This window comes from Balaenoptera physalus (assembly GCF_965194825.1).
Source record: "Balaenoptera physalus genome assembly, chromosome: 10".
Classification (NCBI taxonomy): domain Eukaryota; kingdom Metazoa; phylum Chordata; class Mammalia; order Artiodactyla; family Balaenopteridae; genus Balaenoptera; species Balaenoptera physalus.
Window position 1 is genome coordinate 59,681,947 of NC_138889.1, and position 12,354 is coordinate 59,694,300.

Here is a 12,354-nt window from a genome sequence, read left to right on the forward strand (position 1 = left end):
AAGTAACCCTGTGAAATCAAGCCAGAACTGAAGGACAGGGGCAGGGACAGAGAACATCTCTTGGGGCAGAAGACTACTCATATATTTAACTGCCCTCAAAAGATGCTCTTTACCTCTCTCTACTGATTTTATACACCTCTCTCACCATTCCAACATCATTTGAAAACTGACTATTGCTCCAAGCCAGAAGTTCTGAACATTATTTTGGGGAGGGCTCATTTATTTTACCCACTATGTTGCTACCCCTGTTGAACATTCAGTCCACTAGAGAAAATGGACTTAGCAGCATGAAAAGCCTACAAAAGGTCCTACTTAAAGACCATGAGACTTATCAGTAACTCACAACTACTGGTTAACTCATTTAATGAACTAGAGTTAATTTACCATACAACGCCTTTACGTGACTTTCATTAGCAAGCGCTTTGTCTAAAATGAAGTACTCAGATATTTTAGAGTAAATATATACCATAATTGCGGGAGAACATATCCAAAGTTAGTATTAATTATCTTAGAAAAGGTGATTAAAAACTACCATTTAAAAAATGGCATGTTCCAAACCACAAGGAAATATCCCGAAGCCCGGGTGATGAAGCCTCCAAAAACCTACCTATTATTCAGTGATTATCCAACTGGATTGTATTTCATCCATTCACTTATTAATTTACCATTCATTCAATTAACAAATATTTACTGAGTATCTACTCTGAGTTAGGTTGGTGCTATATATGCTGGGGACAAAACTATAAACTAGAGCTCTAAATTCCCTACACTTATGTAGTTTATATTCTCCATTCTCATTCTGAGAAATATTTTAAAGGCAAAAAGCATATCAAATATTTTGTTTTAGTTCACACTCAAAAAAGCATTACAACTGCAGCATTAGAAAGCATCCTGTCCAGGAAGAGCTCATAATATGACAAAATTTCTAACTGAAATACTAGAGTGGTTTCTGGGCTTAATTAGAAAATTTGCTGTAAATTATTGAAATGATTAAAAGAATTATAAAATAAAACTACATGCACTGTTTCAGCAATAAATTTAAAAATCCAGAGGAAGTAAATGGTTTCCAAGCAAAAAATAAAGTATCAAGAATAAACCACGGAGAAGTAGGATAAAATAGAGCAAATAGCACTAAAGGTATGAGAGTCAGATTTATCATAAAAGTCACATGAACTAGATGATTTAATAGCTAAATTCTCTAACAAACCTTTAAAGAATTAAAAATTCCCAAAATTATTTAATATGTTTCAGTTGATTATGATGCTAATAGCTAACAAATATATCATTAACTATATTCCGGCACTGTACTAAGCACTTCATATTAATTCACTTAATCCTCCCAACAACCCAATGAGGTATATGCTATTATTATCATTTTACAGAGTAGGGTCACAGAAAAAGATGAAAAGTTTCCCAATTCAATTTTAAGATCTTAGGAAAGATGTTTATCTACTCTGCCTTCCTCTCCTCTCCCCAAAAACAACAAATACTATACACCAATCTCACTTGTAGTAATGATCAAAAGAATAATCTATAACTAATTAGTAATGCAGTATCAAAAAATCTACATACCTTATTGCAACTATAAATTAAAGGAAAAAAACATATAATGTTAATAAATGTGGAAAGGCATTTCAAAAAATTCAGCATCTATTGCTAAAAAAAGTTAATAGGAAGAACTATCTAAAATATTTTCCAAAATTAACAGAAAATATCCTGAACAGCAAAATATTTAATTAAAATAATAACTGGACTAAAATGTTCACTATGCCCATTACTTTTCAACATTATTTTTAAAGTTCTAGAAGGTTTAGTAAATGTACTAGAGACTAGAAAACAGTATAAACATTGGAAAAGAACGGATAAACCTATCTTTTAATTGATAATAATGAGTGTATGCCAAGAAAATCAGAGACCTCTCCTTAAAAAACAAGAAAAAATAATTTGATATAGTCACTGAATATAACTTTCTTAAAATTACAGCTTTTCCCTATAACAGTAATAAGCACACAGGAATGGAAATGGAAAACATATTTTATAAAAAATAGTGTAAAAACTATAAGAACAAATTTAATGGAAAAGCACATGACCATATGAAGAGAACTATAAAATCTTACCAAAGGAATGAAATAAAATTTGAACAAATATAAGACATAGCATGTCTTGGATTGGAATACTAATATAAAAATGACAACTCTCTCCAAATATTAAAAAGTCAGTGAATATAAAAATTCCCGTTAGAATTCCAATAAACTTTTTTTTTTTAAAGAATAGGATAAAATAACCTTAAAGTTCACATGGAAGAATAAAGTTCTGAGACTAGCCAAAAATAGTATGAAAAAGAATAGTAGCAAGAAGGGGACTTACCCCACTTGGTATCAGAACATACCAAAAAAACACTGTAATTAAATTAATCTGAAATTGTCGAAGGACTACACAAAATGATCAGAACGAAAAGAGAATCCAGAAATGGATACCAGCATATATAAGCTTTTAATATAAGACAAAGGTGGTATTTAAATTCAGTGAGAAAAGGAAGTTACTGGCACAACTGGATATTCATCTATGAAGAAAATTAATTTATATCTCACAATATATGGAATATCTAAACAATATATTTAAGAATAATTCCTAATTGTATTAGAGATTTAATTTTAAAAGTAAAATAATATAAATCTCAAAAGAAAACTTAGAAAATATAGGTGGAACTAAGGTATAAGAGAGACTTCTTAAACCAAGACAGAGTGTCCAGAAGATATCAAAGAAAAACCAGAATTATATGATATGGCAAATAAAAACTTTTTGTATAAGGTATACTAAGTCAATACATAACTGACATATTTGGAAAAAATACCAAGGACTCTTAAAATTTTATGAAAAAAATGCAAGCAACTCAATTAAAAAGATAGGTAAAGTATATGAATAGGCAAATTCACAGAAGGATACACTGAATGGCTAACAAACTCAAGAAAAGATGTTCACTTTCACTTGTAGCTCAGACTAAGCACTAGTACTGAAGCTAATAAAAATTAAAGTAACACTGAGGTGTTATACTCATCAAATTAATAAAAATCCCAAAAAAAGATGATGATACCCACTGCCAGCAGGGATTCAGGGTAAAGAGTAATGTCACATATTATTTGCACTCTTTGGGAAAACAGTATGTTATTTCTTAAAATTAAAACTATACATGCCCTTTGACTCAGAAATCCTACTCCTGGAAATTTAATACACAGAAACAAAAACATCATAAATATAAGGATATATACATATATAGATATTTACTGCAGTATTGTGCATAATGGCAAAACAAACAAATAAAAAAACCAGAGCCAGAGTAAATATTAAATGTCTATCAACAGGGTAATGATTGAAAAACATAGTACACCCTCACCATGGGCTATTATGAAATCATTAAAACAGTGAACTGAAGAGATTTGTACATGGAATGTTAAACAAGAAAAACAAGATGTAGAGTCATGTATATAATATCCACTCCAATTTTGTAAAATAGCAATTAAAACTCCTAACATATGTACATAAATATGCATACAGTGATATCTATAACATATACACAGAGATCATAGGAGAAAATATGAATATATATACAACAGATTGCTAACATGGGTACATGGGTGACTGGGGTCATGTGAACATGTGTTCCGTGTTTGGATGGTATCTTATTCAGTTCAGGCTGCTATAACAAAATATCATAGACAGGGTGGCTTATAAACAGAAATTTATTTCTCACAGTTCTGGAGGCTGGGAAGTCTAAGATCAAGGCACCAGCATCATTGGTATCTGGTGAGAGCCTGCTTCCTGGTTCACAGACATCCATCTTTTCACTATAACGTCACATGGAGAAAGGGACAGGGTCTCCCTGGGGCCTCTTTTATAAGGGCACTAATCCCATTCATGAGGGCTCGGCCCTCATGATCTAATCATCTCCCAAAGGCCCCACCTCCAAATGCCATCACATTGGGGATTAGGTTTCAATGTATGAATTTGGGGTGGGAGGGACCACAAACATTCAGTCTATAACTGGTGGTTTTGGTAGTGAGGGAGAAGGGTTTAAGGAAGTAGACAAGCCAAAAAGTAAAAAGAAAGGGGAAAAAAAACTCCACCTAAAATTACTCCAGTACTTTGTTAAAATTCTATTTTTGTAAGTATATATGTGTCTTTCTGTGTATGTGTACATATATGTGTATGTGTACATATATGTGTATGTGTATGTATAGAGAAAGATTAATAAAAATAAAATGTGCTATTATACATAAATATCAATTTTGTTTAACTAAAATTTACATTAAATAACTAAACTTTTTCATTTTTAATTTTGATTAAAAACCTTTCTAAAACTTGTCACATGTCCCTGCTTTCTTACACAGACCTTAACAATGACAACTTTATATTCCACTGATGATTTGGTATCAACATGGCATAATGGAAGAAAGCACATGCACATGCATTCTTTATCCAAACCTGCTTTAACACTTATTTATGGTGCTAGACAAGTCTTTTCACCCTTCTAATCCTCAGTGTCCTCGTCTGTTAAATGGAGAGAGCATTAGTGAAAACTAACACAGTGGACTTAATAATTCTCATTATTAACTTCAGTTATGAACTACAATATGGAGAGGTACTTGGGTAAAGGACTGAATGCTCACACACAGAAGAGGTATGCTAGCTACACTTTTTAACCTAGTCTGTCTCTCTTTACAGCTGGTCTATTTCTCTCTGCCCTCCTTTTACATGAAGTAGTGACAGAGGACTATTTACAAATCCAAACACTGTAAGTATAAAGATAGGACAGTAGCTAATATGATTTACCACTCAGTTATATTCCAGAATCACAGAGTAAAGCACAAACAGAGCAAACTATCAGATTTTGTTTCTCCTTGCTGTCAGTGTGTCTACCTTAATAGTAATCCTCTTAATTCCCCTAATTTATCAAAAATGAGCACACAGACACTGGGTAGGAGCTTAGCCTCTACCAAGAATAGAAACATATATGAGTCTTAGTACATAAATTTTGTGACAACTTTTGCTTACGGCTGGGTTCTTAAGTTATATTCTCTATACTTGCAGTTACCTCTTAGGGAGAGATCATTAGGAGGGGAGAGGGGGAAAAACCCTCCCTGCAAACCAAAAGTTGGTTATCACGTTCAAAATTTAAAGATTATAAACAGTTATGCCCTTTTACATGTCATCCTCTCTGTTTTCTAAACATTACTGCAAGAACAATTTATTTGATATGAGCATCTCCCTTTTATAACTGGAATTTTATAGGAGAAAGTATTTTCTGTCAAAGTCGGGGGTGGGGACAGGGCAACAATCTGCCTCCACACAGCCAGATAAAGACCTTCCAGAAAAAAATCTATATAAGGAGTAAGATTATAAGTCACAAAATCCTGAAATCCCACCAGACATTATATGGAGGGCAGTGGCAGAAAGAAAAGAGGCAGCTGAAGGTTTATGGATCTGATTATATTTTCAACACTTTTTCCATAATGGTCGAGAAATTTTTTACAACTCTCATTTTACCAGGTGCAAACCAGAAATCGGAAAAATAAAACCCAGTTCTCTGTAACTTGAAGAATAGTTTGATTTGATCAATCAAAACAGCATTTATTACCTGCTTAATATATTTGATATGCAGCATCATAGGACTAATACAAACATCAGTAAAAAGAGGATTCTTGCCTAAAGGAGCTCTCAGTTTGGGGATGCTGAGAGGAGAGCGAACCAGACAATGAAGAAGTAATTACAACAGCATTACGTGCTCGGTAAATGCTAGCTACTAACTGCACGGGCAGTGGCAGGAGGACTTGAAATAAGAACACTAGTCCCTACACTGTTTAGAGCTAGTGTTTAGAGTGAATAGCAAATTAAGAAGTATGGACTTTATCCTGTATGTGATGGCTCAAAGATTTCTAAGCCCAATGAGTGACAAAACTGATGTATCTTTGGTCACTCTGGCAGCAATGTGGCAGATGAATTGTACTAAAGCAGTGTGAAAAATAATAAAGTAGTAACACATACTGGTTAAGAACATGGGCTCAGGAGCTAAACTGGGTTTAAATACAGGCTAACATGAACTAGCTATATGACCTTGGATAAGCTACTCAACTGCTTTGTGCCTCTATTTCCTCCTCCGTAAATATGAATAAACAGTTCTTACCACATGGGCTGTTGTAAGAATTAAAAGAATCAATTCACGTAAAGCACTTAGAATAGTTCCTGGCACAAAGGAAGTGCTCAATAAATAATACCTATTAACTGCATGAAAGAAAAACTGGAAGTAGGAAGACTAGTTAGGAGGTCAGGAAATAGTCCAGGAAAACAGAGGTGAGAACAAAGAAGGCTATGCTCACTAGCTGCCTGAGATGATGATACTACTAGAGAAACCAGGGAAAAGAAAAGGAAGAGGAGGATTAAGCCAATGTATGGAGCTCCAGACATGTTAGGGTTGAGGTTCCCACAGAACATGATAGTATAAATGTCTAATGGTCATTGGAAACTACAGATCAGAACACCAAAAGAGAAGTAGGAACTAGAGACATAGATTTGAGAGTTATTAATATGTGGACATGGTGGTTATGAAAGACAGTCCTAGGGAGAAAGAGTAATGCAGGATCCACAGGACCTAGGGCTCTAGGATCACAACAGAATCCACAGTAACTCCAACATAACTGAGAATTGTCAGTAATATAGAGAGGAGAAAATATAGCCATATGAAATAATCCCTCCCTTCAAGTAGTTTTCAATGCCATCAGGGAAGACAAGACATGCACATGTTAAACAACTTTTATCATGATTGTTATAGGATTAACAAAAGTAATTCTAAAAAACAGAGGTATCGGCATTAGAATGGCAAGACGGAAAGGGAAATTATGCTTAAAATTGGAAAACCTAGTGGTAATATAAAAAAGGAACACGGGCATAGAGAAAAAAGCTAATTCCAAGATGGAAGACGTAAAGGGGAAAATGAAAACTATTATTTATTGAATGTCTACTATGTGTCAGTAACTGTCCTACAATCTTTCAATTACTTTACCTTATTAATTCTCATAATAATTCCTATGAGACAAATATTACCCCCATTTTACAAGAGCAGTTTGAGGCATACCAAAGTTAAGTAACTTGCCCATAGTTTTGCATCCATTTACGGGCATACGGCAGTTTAGGACTGGAACCTGGATGGAGGGCCAAAGCCCATGGTTCCTCCACCATATCTCCACTTATTAAACTGGCAAAAGTAGGACATGCCAAAAAAGAGGGAAAATAAAGAATAAAAACTATATTCAAAGAAAACAGAATTAGTCTCATTTATTTCACTACCATAGAGCTACCTTTTTGAGAAAGTATGAAAGGAAAAAACAAAAACAAAACAAAACAAAAAAATTTTTAAACACTAAAAATAATCTTTCAATTCCAGAGGACAGGTAGGATTTACAGGAATCTCCTTGCTTCCAGTCTCGTCCCTCAGGTCTCTTCCACACTGTCACCATGGATAGCATTCGAAATCACACACCTGAGCCTGTCACTCCTCCTCTCTTTATAATCTTTCAACGCCTCCCTCTCATGAACACAATTAAAAGAAACAAAACAACAACAAAAAAAACAGACCCAAAAAGAGAAACCTATTTAGAAAGTCTAGAAACTCCTTAACCTAGAAAGAATAACAATAAAGAGAAGAAAAGTTAACTTCTAAATTAAAGGCTCACTTATGATTCATAACCCTACGTTTCTCATTTCAAAACTGTAAAATAAATGAAATTTCAAATGCCAGTTAAACAGCAACATTGACACCTTGTGGTGAACATCCTAAAGTATCAAATGTGACAATGAGTGAAGTGTCTCCTAAGTAAATGTCTGCTTACATGAAAAATAATGCTTAATCCAGAGATTTACAAGGGTTAAGAAGCAAAAATTCAGTTACCATCACACATACCGAATGTAAACTTGGAAAGAGCTGCTCTTACTTTGGCAACATTGGAATTGGTCTAAATTCCTAACTACTGGCAAAAGAATAAAACCTCAGGTCATTGTTTTCCTACAAAATGGTACAATGCATCCATCTGAAGGGGCTATAATGCCAGGGTCTCAGGTGCTCCAAAAACAGCCTTTACTTAGTCAAAATTTCCTATTTTTTGTGTGACATTTACACATAAAAAGGTAGAGGGTAGAGATGCACACTAGTGGAACGAAAACACAGGAAGAGTTATTCACAGGAGACCTGGCTTCTAATCCTGCCTCCAAACAGCACTGAGAATTTTGTGGAGTAAGTAATATTAAAGAATTCAGACTCTGTGTGTTTTCACATAAAATTACAGATCAAGAAGTAACAATTTAGGACTTCCCTGGTGGTGCAGTGGTTAAGAATCTGCCTGCCAATGCAGGGGACATGGGTTCGAGCCCTGGTCCAGGAAGATTCCACATGCCGCGGAGCAACTAAGCCCATGTGCCACAACTACTGAGCCCGCGCTCTAGAGCCCGCGAGCCACAACTACTGAGCCCATGTGCCGCAACTACTGAAGCCCGTGCGCCTAGAGCCCGTGCTCCCCAACAAGAGAAGCCACCACAATAAGAAGCCCGTGCACCGCAACGAAGAGTAGCCCCCGCTCGCCACAACTAGAGAAAGCCCACGCGCAGCACTGAAGACCCAACGAGGGAAGGAGAGAGAGAGAGAGAGAGGGAGGGAGGGAGGGAGGGTGGGAGGAGTAACAATTAAAAAAAAAACCAAGAGGACTTCCCTGGTGGCACAGTGGTTAAGAATCCGCCTGCCAATGCAGGGGACACGGGTTCAAGCCCTAGTCCGGAAAGATCCCACATGCCGCAGAGCAACTAAGCCCGTGTGCCACAACTACTGAGCCTGCACTCTAGAGCCCACGAGCCACAACTACTGAGCCTGCATGCCAAAACTACTCAAGCCCACGCACCTAGAGCCCATGCTCCTCAACAAGATAAGCTACCGCAATGAGAAGCCCACGCACCACAACAAAGAGTAGCCCCCGCCTGCCGCAACTAGAGAAAGCTTGCACGCAGCAACGAAGACCCAGTGCAGACAAAAATAAAAGTATATATATAAATCAATAAATAAATTTATGAAAAAAATAAAATAAATTAAAAGAACAAGAAATCATCAGGAAAGGAAAAGGTATATTTTTAAAAATTACTGCATCCAGGAACAATGTTGCCTGAGTTAAGAACAGGAAACTATAAACAAAATTGATCGGCACAAAATTAAGTTTCTCAGCAATCACTTTATATATATCATGGTAAGAACTGTGGGAAAAGAAAAACTTTTGCTTGCGCAGATACATGACGGTTACTCTGAACTGCCTGAATTACCAGAGAAAGTTCCATTTTACTCATTAACTTTGACAAGTACAATTTAAAGTTTCTAGCTCCAGAGTAACTCTCTGAGTTCAGATAATTTACTTGAAAAATAGACACTTGATCTGGTTCAGAAAAAGTTTATCTGTGTTACCAGCTATAAATGATTTACACGACGGTGATGAGCAGGCCACTCCTAGTAAGGCAATTCAAACGGCCGACACACCTGAGGAATCTAGAAGGCACGCTAGAAGTGAAACCCCCAAGAGACGGTTCATTGCAAAACCAGTGTTCAATAATGAAGCCACTACCAAACTAACCTGATGATTTTGCATTTATGGAGGGTTCCACGATTTTCAGAAATTTTCTCCATCATTATGCTATGTGCCCCTAACAACCAACAGTCTAGGAAGGTAAGTGAGAGTGTGAAAAGGGTTTGCAAAATTTGCTTGTCATAAAACCTTCATACCAATCTCCAATCTGGCTCTACTTGCTATGCGCCCCCTAAGATAAGTAAATCATTTAACGCTCCTTGGCCTCAGCTTCTACATGGAAGACAAAAGCTGATCCCTGATTTATGAACACAAAAAACTTCTAGGAGAATAAGATAACAGATGTGAAAATGCTTATAAATTAAACAAATTTGAAACATCACTGCTTCCACATTTTGGAACAATTAGAGAGGTTAAATGAATTAGGATAAATCAAGGATAATTAAAGTCAGAGTCAGGTCAATCAAAGCATTCTCCATTATATCAAGTTGATTCCCAAGAGCCTACAGTCTTTCTTCAGCTCCTATTCTCCTGTATCACTACAGTACAGAGCCTTCAATATTCCTTAAATCTCTAATCTCTCAGATTCTATGATGCCACCTTTCCTAACTCCTCCTCTTCTCACTGACTCTGTATTCCCTTTTCTTTTAATTCCACTGATTTCTCTAATGAGATCACACAATCTCATACTTGGAAAATATCTTTAAAAATTATAGTATCTATACTCTCATTTTACTGAGCAAAACAAGCCAAGAAATATTAGTCTCTTCCTCGCATTTCAAACTATTTCTGTACATTCCTCTTTTCAATACTTAAAACTCAATGTAGTCCCAAACTGAATAGGCTCAAAACTAAGAGTTATATAATAGACACCTCCTGCTTTCTATCTATCTCTACCATCCAATTACTAAATTCTGTCCATTCTGGCACATATCCTAAGAAGTCAAAGTGAAAGTACCTCTCAGGTAAGAATCAAAAGTCGTCAAATGTGTGTGGTTACTTTAGTTGAAATCATTGTCTCTTAAGAGCATTTTACATAGTCCATGTCAGCAAACTCTCTACCATTATGTACAGTAAGATTCAAGATTTGCAAAGGAAAAGCCCATTTCATAATGTTTAAAAAATAAACAATCATCCAGTTGGATAAGAGTCCAATCATCCTTCTGGACTCTTCCTCTAGTAGATATATAGAGAATGTCTAATGGTCTGGAATTTATGATGTGTTATGTAAACATTAGGAAATACTGTCAAAATCGAATTTCAATGAACCATCTGTCTGAGTAGGGTGAACACAGGTTGAGTGTCACTCTTAACTTTTTTTTTTAATTGCATTTATTTTGGTAGCCTGCCTCCTGGGGAAACGTCCTTGATGATCTACCACATTGAAAATTAAAACCAAATTTAAAAATCTTTCAAAATTAAGCCCAGACATTATGAAAATATAGAGCTGAGGCAGTTAAGTCTCTGAGCACATGAGATTCACGCAGAGCTCCTTTGCCTTGCCAAATATGATTCTTTTAAGATGAACAGCAGATCAAAACTCTAAGCTATGTCTGGGGCTACTGAAGGGGTTTTCTAGTAATGCCATAGTTGTTAAAGTTTTGATAAGTCTAAATTTTGTACCTCTGGTTGTTGCTCTTTATTGTGCAGAAGACTGGAAACAGCTCATGTCCCTGTTTTAAGATCACTGGCTTCCAATCACTCTCTCCCACTGTCCAGAGGAAAAAAATGGCTTTCCAAAGGCTTTGTAAAAGAGATAAATCACTGTAGCTACAACATTTATGAAGCTCTCACTAAAAAATGCTAAGTCTGAGTAACAGCTTTCAAAGATTCCATACATTTCCTCACATCGAAATGTCACAAACTCAGGATGAGGAAGATTCTTGACAAAATGCAAGAGGACTCTAAGAAGTTTCTTACCGCAGCAAAGAGAAGACATCGTAAGAATTGCGAACACAGTTCTGATCCACCTGAAGAAGAATACTCTTCTGAGCATTTGAATAACCCTAAAAGACATTAATTAACAAATTAATCAAAGTAAAACAAAATATGTGTCCAAATTAATCGTGATGTTTGTATTTTTAAAATTATGATTCAATAACAACTCAGTAAATTCAAATCATTAAGAAATTAGAAAAAAGTTAAGAAACACTTTCATATAATTGAAGTTTAACCTTACAGGCAAGTGAATTTAAAATAAATTTCTTCTAACATTTTCCCACAGAAACAATGTTTCACATTATAACTTTTGGTGAACTTCCCAGTGAAACCCCAGAAGTCTTTTTAACATATTATGTGGCTGAAGAAGAGTATTAACAATAATATTTCAAGTATGCCTAGCCATCATATGTAATGTTTTCATGGGGGAAAAGGCATTCCAAGTTTTAATTAGGAATACCAGAAACATTTCCACTCAGTGGTGTAAAGGTGGTGGCAGCAAGGATGGTTTCTAGAGAGAACACAGCACAATTCCATAGGAAGAACAGAACAGCTATCTGGCATTTCAGAAAGGCAAAGTAAATAGTAGTTAAGAAAAAAGGACTCTGGACCCAGACCACCTGGATTACAGTTTAAGCCCTTAATACACCAGCTCTGTAATCTGGAACAAGGCACCTAACTTCTTTTAGTTTAACTTTGGTTTCTTCATCTATAACATGGAGATGGTAATATTATCTACCTCACAAATTGTTGTGGGAATGAAAAGAGCTGATATTTGTAAAGTCAATGGTATGTGATAAGCACT

The 12,354-nt window shown here is 35.6% G+C and overlaps 1 protein-coding gene across 6 annotated transcripts in view; it reads right to left on the bottom strand.

Moving 5' to 3' along the window:
- UVRAG (UV radiation resistance associated) overlaps positions 1 to 12,354 on the bottom strand; it is a 316,651-nt gene that overhangs the window by 225,737 nt on the left and 78,560 nt on the right. For all 6 annotated transcript variants that reach the window (XM_082477829.1, XM_082477826.1, XM_082477827.1 and 3 more), the window contains one exon: positions 11,532 to 11,617. In XM_082477829.1, the coding sequence (XP_082333955.1) occupies positions 11,532 to 11,617 (86 nt within the window). The remainder of the gene's footprint in view (positions 1 to 11,531; positions 11,618 to 12,354) is intronic.